Genomic DNA, 16,851 nt, shown 5'->3' on the forward strand with positions numbered 1-16,851 from the left:
GGTGGCAGCCCTGTATATTTTGCCTGTAAGAGAGCAAACTTATTAAAATGTGAACAGTGATTGAATCCGGCTTCTTAAGGATCTCCTTCAATCTGCAATGTTGCCCTTTTAACTATTCCCAGATTTTTGAGGGGTTTTTTTTAGAACAGAGGCTATTCAGGGGCACCTGATGATGCGAGAGAAGCAGATGGGCCTCTGTTTTGTTTGTGCAGGATGCTCCTTGGAGCGGTTCTGATTGTCTTCAGACATGCTCTTCTGCCCCTTCTGTTTAGATTCAGAGCTCAGCTTGACAGCAGCATCTGGGAGATTGATGTGACCTCAGTACATAGGCCTTGGAGTCCAGTCTCGTGGGGCGCATTGGAAACAGTGACTGTTTCGCCAGTTTTTCATGACAGCCCCGGAACGGAAATGGAATAGAACTGTGAAAATCAAGTGTTTGCCTTGCCTTGCTTCAGTAGCACATGGAGATATCTACTGTAGGAGCTGACCCAAACCAGACTAAAGACAGAGCCAGATAAACAGAATTTTTGGGAGTGGGGAGAAACCAGGGATCTTGAGGTTCCTTCTTCAGACAAATGTAGGGGATATATTTTTGGCTCTTATAGAAAAGAGGGCAATTTTACTCTATATTCCATAATTTTACTCCTGTGGAATCAGGCTTCTGCAAATTGCATTCCAGCAACCAGGTTGGGAATACTTTATGGATAGCTTGGCTTTTTAATATATAATTTTGGGGAGCCAGAAGGATATATTTATTGGATTTAAAACATTTCTGTGCCTTCTTTCCACCCCAGTACAGAGCCAGCATGGTGTAGTGGTTAAGTTCAGAGGACTCTAATCTGGAGAACTGGGTTTGATTCCCCACTCCTCCACATGAGCGGCGGACTCTTATGTGGTGAACCAGGTTTGTTTCCCCGCTCCTACACATGGTGCCTGCTGGATGACCTTGCACTAGTCACAGTTCTCTCAGAACTCCCTTAGCCTCACGAAGAGTCTGTTGTGAGGAGAGGAACGGAAGGAGGTTGTTAGCTACTATGAGACTCCTCATGGTTGTGAAAAGCAGGGTAAAAATTCAAACTCTCCTCATCCTCAAGCTGCAAACATTAAAACTTTTCCACATTAGAACAGCATTTAAAATAAAGTATATAGAAAGTAATTCAATAAAAAAATAAGTAATCACACAACACTAAAACCAGGGAGAAGGTCCAACAAGTTATTTGGTAGTATGCCAAAGAAAGCAACTACAAAATGGTTAAGGGTCAGATTAGGAAGACATGGGTTCAAATCCCTGCTTATCCATGAAGCTCAATGGGTGATTATGGCCCAGTCACTTTCTTGGTATCTAATCTGTTGGTGTGAAGATTACATGGAGGAGAGAGAAACTGCCAGCACCACCCTCAGCTCCTTGGTGGAAGGGTGAAATGAAACTGTGACAAACAGAATGTGGGCTAGATTAATGGGCCAGTAAGCTTTTGTGGGCATGAGCTACACTGTATGAAATGCAATTTACCGAGGCAGTTTGTGGAGGGACCCTGCATGTCTACCCTATCTGTGCAGGATTTGGAAGCACATATTAGGGTGAGGTATAGGTCAGGCTTATCCTCCCCACGCATGGAGAATGTACTTTTTTTGTTTTGAACAGTCCCAAGAACTATTGCCAAGTTTCTATTGCTTGGGTAACAGTAGTCTGTCTACCTACCTTGTGGCGACAGGATGTCTCATGTGGAAGTTGACCATTTATATTTTCAAGTAGCTGGCTTTTACCATCTGCTGTAGGTCTCTTCTACACTAGCAGAGTAACAACCTTTTGAGCCATTAACTTCCACAGACTTGGAAGACAATAGAATCTTTGCTGATTCTTCCTCTCTGATTGGCTGGAAACAGATTTAAAACTGAGACTTCCTGCAGCAATGGATAGGGCATTACAATAATCCTTCTAACCACAGTAGCGAACTGCGCTGAAGTGAACCTCCATGCAGAAATGAACTGCCTGTGGGAGCCTACCCCTGCCGGAGGCTGCTTAAGTTGTGTGGCACCAATATGGTGTCTGCCGGCCGCATGGCTTACAGCAAACGTTGCAGCACTGTGTTGTCCATTAGAGTCCCACTCCCTTTGTCCTTCTCTAGGGCAAAAACATCTGCTGCAAACCAAAATACATCTGAATGCCAGATGCCTTATTATTTGACTGGAGTTTGCAGTTGTGTCCCAAAGAAAGCTCTGTTCACAGTAGCAGCTCAGGGGTAGGTGTGGGGTCTTCTGGTTGCTTTCCTTGGCTGTGTCAGTGCCCCGCTATTATACTCACTGCTTTGAAGCAGAGGTGGAGTTATTCTAAGTAGGCAGTCTGTACATTAGTTGAGGGAATTAGTTGGGGGCAGAGAGTGAGGGGGGGGTTTCTGGGATTGATAACCGATGTATACCAGGTTAGTATACTGTCAAATGAGCTGGCAGTTGTATAATAAAAGTTGGTTTTATTAAAGAATAAAAAATAGTAAAACAAGAAATATATTAAAGAGTGAGCATATGCACACAAGAGCTGACTGAGAGAAAAGGGAGGAAGTTGGATAGAGCTTCTAGGATGAATGATAGTTACGAGTCTTGAAGGAATGACCAGGGAAAGCAGCACCAGAGGTGTAGCTGCCAGGGGGCGAGGTGGTACGTCTTGCCCCGGGTGCGCACCATGCGTGGGCGGGGCGAGGGTATTCCGGGGCTTGGGGGGGGGCGCAGGGCACACTCATGTCCCTGCGCAGTTTCCCCTCGCTACGCCCCTGAGCAGCACTAAAGAAGGGAACAACCAGGAACAAAGGAAAGGGCTACACACAAGTGGGGATACCTGCACTGATCCTGAATACACACACTGTGAATGGCCAAAGGACTTACCTATAGATGGTCCTGAGGGCAGTACGAGTCAAGGAAAGTCAAAGACAAAGAACTGATTGTTTTCCAGGGTTCCAACAAAAAGGTAGAAGAAGCTTGATGAGGACCCTAGAGAATACCTGGGCTATTCTGAATGATTGCTGAGGTGGGTGCAGCCCCAGACCCATCCCCTGCCATTACTGCCCCTGGACCCAGCATGGCTTCCAGCATTGCCTCTGTGGCTGGCAGAGTGTCACAATTGCTGGCACAGCTCTCTGTCTCTCCTGCACACCATGGCCCTACCAGGGCTGGCCTGGCTGCAGCTGGAGACAAGCGAGAGGGCTGGCTCACCCTGCCACGCAGCTGGGTCATGGTTTTTCTTGGTAGAAACTGCCAGGAGCAGGGAAGGAAGATAAGAATGGGAGACAGGTAGGCAGGTGGGCTGGTTGGTGTGAAGAAGACAGGAATGAGTGAGAGGCTGTATAAGGGTGCTTTCAAGGAAAGAAAAGAGGAAATGGTGGGGGAAGGGGAAAATGACATACCCCCGTCCAGAAATCTTTGAAGGTTCCTAGTTGGTGGGAGGCCGAGGTTAGTGGGAGGAGGTTTCTAAAACTCCTTTTGGATCCAGAAGGCCACGCACACCCATTCTGTGTCTCCTTACCCATATGCATATCCCGGCTTTGTTTTGAGTTTCTTTGCAATGCACAATAAAAAGTGAACTGTTTTTTCCCTTTATTCAAAATTGAATTATTACATTAAATACAATCAGTTAAAGCAATGTCCAAAAAACATATATTACATTCTCATCCCATTCATCACAGCTATACTTCTTTTAAGCATTCTTTCCTGGTGATAAATGCAATTATATATTCCTGTTTCACATATCACCTTTCAAAAGTATTGATTTTCTATTAAAGCAAACATATATTTTAACATAAATTTTCGTAACTATACTTCGATATCAATCTTATTATAATTTATTACCTAGGGTCACCCCTATTACCTCCTATCCTGTTGTCGTTATCTTAACCATGAATTTTTTATGCAGTCTTAGTACAGAGATTTACAACTATTTGATTTCATTTTATATCCCTGGCACATATTTCATTTTATATCCATCCAAACCACTATGTTTTATCAAGTACCTCCCTTTGGATGAAAATTGTGAGCACAATTTGTGCCATTATATTTCTCCCATGGTACCCAATTATATCTATACATCTCATACTTTTGATTTCTTATCCTATGAGCCATGCAGTCCATCAAATACAACTGATTTACTTCGTCTATCCATTCATTGAGCGCAGGAGTCTTTCCCGTCTCCCATAGTCTAGGAAGGACTATCCTAGCCGCAGCCGTCACATGAAAGAACAAATGAGTGGTGTCACTGTTAACCTTCACAAAGTTTCCAAAGGAAGGATTCGCTGCCTCCGCCTTGCCGGACTTCCTCAAGTTCTTGTTCCGAACATGTGATGGCGCCACTTTTACAGAGCTGCCTTTTGGTGCATTGAATCCTCTTTGATTTTAGAACTGTCGAGAGAGAGTAAGAGAGGGTCCAGGGGTCTGCAACCTGCGGCTCTCCAGATGTTCATGGACTACAATTCCATTCATGGCCATTTGGCCATGCTGGCAGGGGTTGATGGGATTTGTAGTCCATGAACATCTGGAGAGCCACAGGTTGCAGACCCCTGAGAGGGTCTGTGGCTTTCTTGTCAGAGTGTTGAGAGCCCCGGCAGGAGTGGGAGGGAGAGGTGGGTGGTGGCAGAGAAGCCTTGGTGCTCCCTGCGGCCTGTTTGAGAACACAGTTGAAGAGCATAATCAGGTTTTTCTTTTTAAATGCATGGAGCATTTCAGTTCATAGAAGAGTCGGATGAGACTACAAGGGCCATCAGGTTTAACCCCATGCTATGCAAGAATGCACAATCAAAGCACTCATGACAGGTGGCCATCCAGCCTCTGTTTAAAAACCTCCGAAGGAGACTCCACAACTCTCCGAGGCAGTGAATTCCACTGTCAGACAGCCCTTATTGTCAGGAAGTTCTTCCTAATGTTTACGGGGAATCTCTTTTACTGTATTTTGAATCCATTACTCCTTGTCCTAATGTCTGGAACAGCAGAAAACATTATCTTCAATGTGACATCCCTTCAAATATTTAAATATGGTTATCATGTCACCCCTTCATACCCAGCTCCCTAAGTCTCTCCTCGTAGGTCCTGGAATCCAGACCTTTTACCATTTTGGTTGCCCTCCTCTGGACCAGTTCCAGCTTGTTGATATCCTTCTTGAATTGTGGTGCTCAGTATTCCAGGTGAGGTCTGACCAATGCAGAATAGAGGGGTACTATTGCATCCCTCGATCTAGACACTATACTCCCGTGGTGGCGAACCTTTGGCACTCCAGATGTTATGGACTACAATTCCCATCAGCCCCTGCCAGCATGGCCAATTGTCCATAACATCTGGAGTGCCAAAGGTTCTCCACCACTGCTATACTCCTATTAATGAAGCCCAGAATTGCATTGACTTTCTTGGCTGCTGCAGGACACAGCTGACTCATGTTCAGTTTGTGTGGTCTATTAAGACTCCCAGATCCCTTTCAGATGTACTGTTGTTAAGCCGGGTGTCACCCATTTTATATCCGTGCATTTCATTTTTTTCTGCCTAAGTGCAGTATCTTACATTTATTTCTGTTGAAATTTGTTTTGTTAGTTTTGACCCAGCTCTCTGATTTGTCCATGTAATTTTGAATTACATTCACAGCTGGCAGGGGCCTTTGTAGAAGGGGCAAGATGGTAGCACTGGGCCAAGGATTTTGGGGTGCCTAAAGTATGTTAAACTGAAAGTTCCCCCTTCCCCCAATACTTGGTGTCAATATTTCATGCTGAACAAACATGTGAGTTATAGGACACCATGTGGATTTCCTGGGCTGTGTGGCCATGGTCTGGTACTTTTTGCTCTTAACATTTCACCCCCATCAGTGGCTGGCATCTTCAGAGGCATGTCATGGCACAGAGAAATGCATCTTACTGTGACATGCCTCAGAAGATGCTAACCATCAATCTGGCAAGACATTATGAACAAAAACTACCAGACCACGGTCACACAGCCTGGAAAATCCATCACAAGTACTAGTTAATTCTGACTGCAAAAGCCTTTGACGTGGGTACCCATGTCTTCATATTTTCATTTTCGCTGTCACTTGTTACGTCCCTTCCGAAACTGGGTCTGTGTCTTGGTTGGCCAATTGACACTGGAAAGGTTATTTAAAAATAAATGCTATGTTTATGTGTGTTCCACTCTTCCTCTAGTCTGAAAGAACTGAAGGTGGCATCAAGAATGTTGTAACTCTGTGTTTGGGAATAGTTGGCTCATTCAGTCACACCGACTAATGGATACTGACTGAAAGGAGCGCCACACCTGGAGCAGTGATTTATGTAGAGATGCAATAGACAGCCCGATCTGCAGATCCATCCTGGAGGTCCTGTTGAATTTCTAATTTTCCACAAAGTTGGCTAGCAGTTCTGTCATTCCGTAGCACATGTTTGTGAATTGCTTGCTCCTGCAAATTATTGCAGACCCCCCAATAAATGCTTTCTCCTGTTCGGCCACCCCTACCCTTCCACTTGTCCAGGGGTAGGGAACCTTTAACACTCAAAGAGCCATTTGGACCCGTTTTCCACGGGAAAAGCAAGAGCCGCAAATAATTTTTGACATTTAAAATAAAGATAACACTGTATATATTGGGTTTTTTTACCTTTTACTCCGCTAATACTGAGAAGTGAATGGCCGTGTCCGCTCTGCTGCCTGCAGGGCGGGCAAGGATGGGGCCAGCAGCTCGGCCTCGCCGGCCACCGGGAAAGCGCCCGCCCCGCTTCAACGGGGCAGGCGAGAGGGGAAGCCCGCGGCGCGGCCCAACCGGCCGTGGGCAATTGGTGCGCCCACCCTGCTGCCTTCAGGTTGGGCAAGGATGAAGCCGGCGGCTCGGCCTTGCCGGCCGTCAGGAAAGCGCCCGCCCTGCTCCAATGGGGCGGGCGAGAGGGGAAGCCCGCGGCGCAGCCCAGCCAGCCGTGGGCAGTTGGTGTGCCTGCCTTGCTGCCTGCAGGGCGGGCAAGAATGAGGCCGGCGGCTGGGCTCATGGAGCCGCAGTGCAAGGGCAGAAGAGCCGCATGCGGCTCTCGAGCCGCAGGTTCCCTACCCCTGCACTAGTCTCTTGTTGTCCTTTGTGCATCGTGCTGCTTTGGCTCTCATGGAGATCCTTCAATCAACGCGCTCTGCCTGATCATTTTCTGCATAATTGCATCCTCTTCGCTGCCCTGCTGGGTTGTAAAAAAAGGAAAAAAGAGGCTGGTGGGTTGGGAGCCTGTTTTAACTTTATCCCGGATCTTAGTACAGAAAATGTTCAATTTGAGGAGTCATCCACACCCCAGCCGAGAATCTTGCTTGCACGGCCCTTGGCAAATTATCTGGGATCTCTAATAGTTCCATCGGTCCCAAATTCAAGTTGGCCTTCTCTTTCAGCATCTCCGGTGAAAGCCAGTCTGACGACTTAAGGGCCTTGGCTCTCTTCCAGTTGAAAAACTGCAATAGCCCACAGAACCTGTGTAGCTCCAAGGCTGTCTGATCTGATGTGCAGAGTCTTGGCTAAGAAGTTAAACCTGAGAGGGCCTTCCTTCTTCATGACAATCACATTCTCCATCGCTTAGCTGTAGTTTCTGTTGTACAAATCAGATTGTGAAAAATCTTTTACTGCATTACTGAGTAATGCCAAAGTGTACATGTGTGAGTACCTCTGCCGTAGTCTGAATCCTTCCATGTCTTGAGTTTGGTAGATTCACCATGGTAATTTAAATAATAATAATAATAATAATAATAATAATAATAATAATAATAATAATAATAATAATAATAATAATAATAATAATAGCAGCCTCTGAATAGGAGTCGGGGGAGAATTCCTCCTTTTTGAATTAGATATGTTCTGCTAAGTGTCTAATTCCCATCTTATTCACGAGGACGCTGTAGAGTGGAACAGATTTGCAAAAAAACCATTCCTAAGCATGAGCTTGGAATCTTGCCTTGTCAAGGCAGACAGCCCCTCCACCCCACCCCCATCTCTAAGCTTTCCATTATCAAAATGTGTGCTTGAAACAAAAATATGTTATACTTCTTGCAGAACAAGTGTGTAAGATAAGATTCCTGACAGGATTTGGTTTTGGTTTGTTGTGAAGGAAAAGTGTGACAGTCCCATTCTAAGTAAGGCTGCCAGATTCCTCTGGGTGGGGATGGGATGGGGGTGTAGGATTGTCAGATCCAGGTTGCGAAAAAAACGCCTAGAGCAGAGGTGTCAAACTCGTGGGCCTCCAGATGTTAATGAACTACAATTCCCATCAGCCTTTGCCAGTATAGCCAATGCTCATGTTGAGAGGGACTGATGGGAACAGTTCAGGAACATCTGGAGGCCCACGAGTTTGACACCCCTGGCCTAGAGGTTTGGGGATGGAGCCTGGGGAGGACAAGAAACTCAGTGGGGTACAATTCTATAAAGTCCACTCTTCAAAGAACCCGTGTTCACCAGGAGAACTGAACTTGGTAGTCTGGAGATGAGCTGTATTTCAGGGGGACCTCCGAGGACCCCCTGGAGGCTGGCAGCTCTGTTGTAAGTCTGTTAGTGATCTTGGAGGGGGGGGGGCAAAAGAATGGTAAAAGGCAGAGTTGATTAGGTTAAGACGGGCCAATTGGCCATGCTGGCAGCGGCTGATGGGAATTGTAGTCCATGAACATCTGGAGAGCCGCAGGTTGCAGACCCCTGGAGACTCAGATTTTCTTGTGGGAATAAAAATGATTTCCTGGACTAAAGAGTTTCAGGGTTGGTAACAATAGGTTCTATGAGGTTTGAAATGAAGTTTTGTGAACATTACAGCAAAACACCAGAGCAGTTACTGCAGTCTGTACCCTGTTCAGGATAAAGATGACAGGAGATTTGTGAATTTATCCACTATTTCCTTTGTCCTAAAATGCTCCACTTGCGTCCTGGTGCCTACCCAGTTATGTCCCCAAGGCACTAGGACCCAAGCAGAGCATTCTAGAAGAAAGATGGTCCAGGAAACAACAGATTAATGCAAAAATCTCCTGTCATCTTTATCCTGAACAAGGTATAATATAAACCAGTTATTTTCAGTACGTTTAGACTGGAGTAATTCTGTGCAGGATTGTAGCACTACACATTTAGAAAATGTCTTTCTTCCTGTAATGAACCGGCATTAGTGAAGGACAGAAGTTACATTTAACGACTTTCTTTCTGGAAAAAGAGTTTTAAAACGTTATTTTTCCTGGCAGTATCGAATGTATTGAAAGCTATCTGATATTGGTCTTTCAAGGATTTTTTTTGAAGAAATACGGTGTCATCATATGGTTGACACAAACAAACATATGAGAAGCAGAAATTTATCTTGGGAACATGGGATTTGAAATTCAGATATGTGTTTGGATCAGTGGCTTACCGCCCACGGGGACGGGGGGTCAAGTGACCCCCGGGCGCAATGGCGGGGGGGGGGCACTCCCCACTCCCCTTCCCCCACTGACCTGGCTCGGAAGCTGACCTGGCTTGGAAGAGCTGGGTTGGTGCGGGGGAGGCACTTAAAGACAGAGCCAGCCTGCTGCCATGGCATGCATTCGAGCCGCCTCCTTCCCTCCTCAGGCCCTCGGGGGCGGGGCTCAGGGGCGGGGGGCAGGCCAGCTCCTGGGCTGCCCACCACGGCACCCTGCGGCAGGCTGGCTTCTGCTCTCCCAGGGTGTCGGAGCAGGTGTTGTCCCCAGGGGCCTTTCCCCCCAATACGCTTCTGGGTTGGATAAGGATAGTGGTAAACTTTTTCTCTTTATATGCTTGTGATGAAAATTTTAGAGTGGTATATATTGTGTTCTTCTGTGTCTGCTGACACTTTATTAGAATAACCAAAAAACTACAGACGAGAAAAACCAGGTAATCAATAAAGTTGACAAAACAACAGAATGAATACTAAAGGGGTGACGTGTAGTAATTAACAAAACTGGATTGCACATAGTACAAACGTTTCCATTGAAACCAAATGTGTTTCAGCCAGTAGGCCTTCCTCAGTGGTGCTAATTGTTAAAAATATACACCACAAAATAAAATTATTCAAAGCACCACCTTTCTGATTGAAGCTTTAAAACCCACACAGGAAGTAGGCTCAGTTCATTAGCTAGAAATGTGGGCCAAGACTAGCCCCTTCATTATTGGAATAAATTGTAACCATGAAGAATCACTTTTTGGATTGTTGTTATTCCTGGTTCAAATATCTCTGCAAGTAACGTAGCTCTGTGGTGCGTATCTTCACATTCAGGAAGGAAGATGCAGCTTGAGGTCTCTTAACAATTGAGGTGTCATTCTTATGTGCCAAATAATCCTGAACTTGTACTCTTGTTTAGCAGCTTAATAAGTATCCTGCTGGATCTTGCCAGCCTAGTCTAATTTCTGCAAGGTGGTCCACCAAAAATTAGCCCATGGACAGCCAGTGGATCACAGTCTATCTTTTTGCTACTCCTGACAAATTTGGGATTTTTAAAGTGCTTAGATGCAGAGATGAAACTGCTTCTGGTATCTGGGTCCAGTTTACCCTGCTTTACAAAACCATCCATATTTGTTCTCTGAGTCTGCCCTGAGAGGTTCAGTCAGGCTGTCTGATGGTTAGTCCACTTGTTCATGGAGCAAATTATGTGGCACAGCTGGCCCATTCTATGTACAGGGAGATTTTCTCTGCCTCGTTTTTTTCCCACCATGCAAGGGGACACCCGTCTGATGTCCCACCTGCATTTTAAAGCGGCACAGTCCTTGCCAGCAAGGCTGTACCACATGACTTGACTGAATATGTAGATCAGGCTTAACAGTGCATTATCCCTGGAGAAGTAAGACTCTCACAGTGGTCGAGATATTCCTAGTAATGCCACTGCTCTATCAGTAATATAATGTTTAAAGAATGAATCCTAAAACTTTCTGTAGCAAACTTTGGTGTGCCCCCTTTTAATCTTCATTAGGTAGCCATGTCCGCCAAAGCGATTTCTGAGCAGACCGGGAAGGAGTTCTTGTATAAATACATCTGCACCGCGTCCGCCATCCAGAATCGCTTCAAATATGCCAGAGTAACGCCTGAGACTGACTGGGACCGTCTGATTCAAGACCATCCCTGGCTTTTGACTGAGGTGAGTGGAATAAGCTATGTGGCCTCTTCTCCCTTGTGAGGCACTTGCCATATGAAGATCTCTGCCAAGCCTGAGCAAAAGTGGTTTAAGAAGAAGAAGAAGAAGAAGAAGAGTTGGTTTTATACCCCCCCTTTCTATCCTGTAAGGAGACTCAAAGGGGCTGACAAACTCCTTTCCCTCCCCCCCCCTTACAGCAAACACCCTGTGAGGTGGGTGGGGCTGAGAGAGCTCTGAAGAACTGTGACTAGCCCAAGGTCACCCTGCTGGGATGTGTTGGAGTGTACAGGCTAATCTGAATTCCCCAGATAAGCCTCCACAGCTCAAGCGGCAGAGCAGGGAATCAAACGCAGGTCCTCCAGATCAGAATATACCTGCTCTTAACCACTATGCCACCGCTGCTCCCAAAAGGACCTAAAAGCTCCTAGATCGCAGTTCTGGTTTTGATCATGTAAGCAGAGTATGGGTGGTGCTTGAAACCTAGCAAAATCTTCTTGTGTGAAGCTAGTGGAATGCAGTCATGGGGCAGTCATGGGCCAGGAGAAAGCCGGGTGGAATTGTCCTGAGCTTGGATCTGGCCAGTGGCTCAAATGGTGGGTGTTGGAGTTTGAGAGTCCCCCCCCCCCTTTTTTTTGGTCTTTCCTATCTTACTGGTGCAAATTGAATTGCAAGCCAGAGACATTTTGTCTGACCTTTTTTCATTCCCCTCTTCTCCCTCTTTGGCTGCCATCCAGTTGTTTAATCACATTTAGCTGTACGTGGATCTGCGGTGCAGGCCCATTTTTCTTGCTGGTGGAAAGCAGTTGTATCGGTAGCTAATTAAATGAGTTGGTTGCTGGCATGCATCAGCAAAGATTTCTTTGGCTCTGTGAGTCTTGCCAGAAAGTCTCAAAGGATTGGGGGGCTTTGAGGGCTAAGAGGGGAAAGAGCCCCAGGGGTGTTGCTTACCCCCACTCTTTTCAGGATCTGAAGCTTCCAGAAATGTGGGCCAAGACCTGCCTGATATGGGTCATTTTTAAAGTAAAATTGCCTCTGGCTAGCTGGGCAGGGTAGCTATTCAAATTTGGTTCACTTTGGAAGCAGCTGCATGTGGGCAAAAATAAGTTTTTTGTGCAGTAGAAGAAGAAGAAGAAGAGTTTGGATTTATATCCCCCCTTTCTCTCCTGCAGGAGACTCAAAGGGGCTTACAATCTCCTTGCCCTTCCCCCCCCTTGCCCTTCCCCCCCAACACCCTGTGAGGTAGGTGGGGCTGAGAGAGCTCCGAGAAGCTGTGACTAGCCCAAGGTCACCCAACTGGCATGTGTTGGAGTGTGCAGGCTAATCGGAATTCCCCAGATAAGCCTCCACAGCTCAGGCGGCAGAGCTGGGAATCAAACCCGGTTCCTCCAGATTAGATACACGAGCTCTTAACCTCCTACGCCTCTGCTGCTCGTGGGGTTGTAGCCTCGATCTCTTGAGTTCTCCCACTTAGCCTTTCTCTTGGCCCCATGACTGCAACAGTGCTGAAGAAATAATATCTAATCTCTCAATGATTGAGTTGCCGAGCGCTGCTTCCTGGTGGGATGTGCCTTGGCAAAAAGAAACGTGGCTAAAAGAAACACCCCATTCATGCATGCAGAAAAACACTCATCAGCATGAGTGTACTGACTTCTGTCATGTAGCTACAGGTATCTCACCTCTGCAGCTGGGAGATTTTAGGACATCTGAACTAGGCTTTGACCTCTTGCAAAGCTGGCAGCTTGTAAACATATGTACTAGCAAGATAAAAGTTTTCCATCCCCCGCCCCCCCCAATTAATTTCCTTTCTTACTTTATAAAATTCCAGCGTCTGGTGGTGAAGCCTGACCAGCTGATCAAACGGCGGGGCAAGCTGGGCCTGGTTGGGGTGAATCTCAGCTTGGATCAAGTGAAGACCTGGCTAAAGCAACGGCTAGGCCATGAAACCACAGTAAGTACCAGGCCATAAGGTCACAGTTTCAGTTGTCTGGTTATGGAACTGAAAGGTTGCTCTGAGTTCCTTGAATGCAAACCAAAACAGGCAAGACATTATTATCCGAGATCAGAAACCTCAATCTGTGTTAAGGCTATATAAGTATAGTATACATCCGTGGTGACAAACCTTTGGCACTCCGGATGTTATGGACTGCAATTCCCATCAGCCCCTGCCAGCATGGTAATTGGCAGTGCTGGCAGGGACTGATGGGAATTGTAGTCCATAACATCTGGAGTGCCAAAGGTTCGCCACCACTGGTATACATGAATATTATGCTTGTAACAATATGACGATTTTATTACACATGACCCCATAAGTTTATACCACCACTATGTGCTTGCAAAAAAAATGCATTGGTTAGACCTCACTTGGAATATTGTGTACAGTTCTGGGCACCGCAATTCAAGAAGGATATTAACAAGTTGGAACTGGTCCAGAGGAGGGCAACAAAAATGGTAAAAAGTCTGGGATCTATGCCCTATGAGGAGAGACTTAGGGAACTGGGTATGTTTAGTTTGGTGAAGAGGTGACATGATGGCCATGTTTAGATATTTGAAGGGATGTCATGTTTTCTGCTGCTGCAGAGACTAGGACCACGAGTAATGGGTTCAAGGTGAAGGAAAAGAGATTCCACCTGAACATCAGGAAAAACTTCCTGACAATAAGGGCTGTTTGACAGTGGAATGCACTACCTCTGAATGTGGTGGAGTCTCCTTCTTTGGAGGTTTTTAAAGAGAGGCTGGATGGCCATCTGTCAGGAGTGCTTTGATTGTGTGTTCCTACATTGCAGGGGGTTGGACTTGATGGCCCTTGGGGTCTCTTCCAACTCTATGATTCTATGATAAAGGGAAAAAACAATCATTGGAGTCTTTGGAATGGGCAGCATTTAAAAAATATGAAGGAGACGATGTGCTTGATTTTGCTTGTTTCTGAGCAGCTTGTGCTTTTCTTGTTTTCTACAGATTGCCAAAGCAAAAGGCATCCTGAAGAACTTCTTGATAGAGCCGTTCGTTCCACACAAGCAGGTTGGTTTCACTTGCCTTTTCAGGTGCAGGGGGATAGCTTTGTGGCAATTCCCTGAACTTGTACTCTGAAGAAGAGCTTTCCTTTCCATTTGGGTGAATCTTCAAGGGCCACTGTAGAGGGCAAAGGGGGCATCTGTTTCTGCAGACTGTCAGAGGAAGGTTATCAATGAATAGAGTAAGTGCGCCTCTAACAGCATTCACCAAATACAGACCAAAAAATCACGTGACGCACGTGTGCTGCACAGTGGCTTGTGTATATTACTTGTGTATATCAGCTTTGGGAGAGTGAGATGTAACCACTGTGAAATTATAATTGGAAAATGAAATGAATGGAGCACTGATGAAGGCAATCGAAAAGCTAACAAACGCGTGCAGCTTCTGCAATGTTTATTCAGATGTGGATGCATGGCTCTTTTAACCAGCCTGCTTAACATTACTCCGGAGGGAGATGCAATCATAACAATATTGCATCCATTCATGAAAATGGTGATTGTGTTTACACCTGAAAGAAAATAATTCATGAATTTAAGACAATTATTCAGTCACCAATTGGAAGTGTAACATCTATGAAAGAAGACAACAGATAAGGTTATAAGCCTTTAATGAGGTGAACTGTGCTGATAACATTGAAGGAGGTTGTTTAACTGCATTGGTGTTACTGAAGTTCTCCCATCGGAGATATCTGTAATGAGAGTAGAGATTATTAATAGCAATTGCATTTTATGTATGTTTATACACTAAAAATAATTGTAATATACACGAGCCATTGTGCAGCGCATGTGCGCCACGTGATTTTTTGGTCTATTTGGTGAAGGCTGTCCTCTTCCCAGATCATTTGTACCTTTCCCACACCAATTCACTGGTGTTTACCTCTCAGAGTAGCTGCAACTTCTGGATTGTGTCTCATTCTTCGACATTGCTCTTCTGCAGTTACCAAAGATGTTTTAATCCAGCCAGTTGGATTTGGCCAACTGGTTGAAGGAAACATGAAGCTGAGTGGTTTGAACTGAGTTCTCTGAAGAGGTGATGCTCCAGTGAGGGCAGTGCCTCACCTTCAATGGCCTTTGTTTTGCCCTCAGTGGCATAGCCTCATGGTCAAAAAGAGAGCCCAGCCTAGTGAGGAGGTTAAGAGGGTCAGACTCTAATCTGGAGAACCGGGTTTGATTCCCTGTTCCTCCACATGAAGGAACTGTGCCAGTCGCAGTTTTCTTCAAACTCTCTCAGCCCCACCTGTGCCTGTTGTGGGGAGGGGAAGGGAAGTTTGTAAGCCACTTTGAGACTCCTTAGAGAAAAGCAGGGTATAAAACCTTCTCCTCCAAATATTACATCACCGTTACTGGGATGAAGAGTGAGGGGGGAGACATAGTAGTTGGGCTGATTGGGACTGTGTTCACATGGTGTGAGGGGGAGGGCCCTGAAAACCATTCCCCTGGAAAAATAGCCAAAAACATGGGTGTGTGTGAGTATGCTTTTTGGAAGGGGCCTTGTAAGTGATTCAGTCACGCTCTCTGTTCAATGCTGGAAATCCAAAGGCTTTCTCACTGGAAATCTCCAATGGATGACTGTCTGACCTCTGCCTGAGATTTCCAGTGAGAGATCTCCCACACCCAGATTCTACTGTTGAACCATCGTATTATCAGGAAGTTTCTCTTGACATTCAGCTGAAACCTACCCTCCTGCAACTTAAGCCCAGTAGATCGAGTTTGACCCTCTGAAGCAACAGAGAACAAATCTTTGCTCTCGTCTTTTGGACAGCCCTTCAGGCATTTGAAGGATGCCATCATTGCTCTACCTCTGTCTTTCCCTCTCTTGGCATACCGTTTTTTTCCAGGGGAAGAAGAAAAATCATGGAAACTTCTCTCTTCCCTTACCGATACCCTGCTCTTTATTTTCCAAAAATGGACCACATGGTGTGTTTTTGTGGATCACAACATCGCTTTAAACTGCTGAGGGGTTTACCAAAATCTTACTTGTATGTTGAATTCACAGGCGGAGGAGTTCTATGTGTGCATCTACGCTGCTCGCGAGGGGGACTACGTGCTGTTTTACCACCAGGGTGGTGTGGATGTGGGCGACGTGGATATCAAGGCTCAGAAACTGCTTGTGGGCGTTGACAAGAAGCTTGACGAATCAGCTATCAAGGAGCACCTGTTGGTGCATGCTCCACCGAACAAGAAAGAGTAATTTCGAGGCACTGTTTTGTATCCCTTTAGCCATTGGTTGGGGGCGGCATTCATAGTAGTGGCTGTGTCCCTCTGAACAGACTGAGATAATCTGGGTTGAAGTACTGTTTAGCTCAGGGGTAGGGAACCTGCGGCTCTCCAGATGTTCAGGAACTACAATTCCCATCAGCCTCTGTCAGCATGGCCAATTGGCCATGCTGGTAGGGGCTGATGGGAATTGTAGTTCCTGAACATCTGGAGAGCCACAGGTTCCCTACCCCAGGTTTAGCTGTTCCCCCCACAGAAGAAGAATGTTGTGGGTATTGATGGTGTTAATATACTTGATGGTATTCTAAAGTTTTTTCTGCTCTGCAATAGCAAGAAGAGATACACTAGGATGGGGCTCCCCAACGTGGTGTCAGCACCTTTCCTGGTTTCCACTGAGTGTTTTTAGAGAGCAGGCGGGGCCTGGAGGGCTTCCGCCCAGCAAGACTTCTGATTGGCCGTTGGCGATTTGATTGGCTTTACAGATTTATAGAAATGTTCCTTTGGCTGCATCTGTCACCTCAACACAAGGATCCTCACTGGGTGGTTTAAAATAAGC

The 16,851-nt window shown here is 46.0% G+C and overlaps 1 protein-coding gene across 2 annotated transcripts in view; it reads left to right on the forward strand.

The window, feature by feature from the left end:
- The window catches only part of ACLY (ATP citrate lyase), a 64,716-nt gene that overhangs the window by 9,025 nt on the left and 38,840 nt on the right, over nt 1-16,851 (forward strand). For both annotated transcript variants that reach the window (XM_048517369.1, XM_048517370.1), the window contains exons 2-5: nt 10,906-11,070; nt 12,893-13,015; nt 14,023-14,085; nt 16,075-16,265. In XM_048517369.1, coding sequence (XP_048373326.1) covers nt 10,912-11,070; nt 12,893-13,015; nt 14,023-14,085; nt 16,075-16,265 — 536 coding nt within the window. In that variant the 5' untranslated portion in view covers nt 10,906-10,911. The remainder of the gene's footprint in view (nt 1-10,905; nt 11,071-12,892; nt 13,016-14,022; nt 14,086-16,074; nt 16,266-16,851) is intronic.

The sequence above is a fragment of the Sphaerodactylus townsendi genome, linkage group LG15 (genome assembly GCF_021028975.2).
Source record: "Sphaerodactylus townsendi isolate TG3544 linkage group LG15, MPM_Stown_v2.3, whole genome shotgun sequence".
NCBI lineage: Eukaryota > Metazoa > Chordata > Lepidosauria > Squamata > Sphaerodactylidae > Sphaerodactylus > Sphaerodactylus townsendi.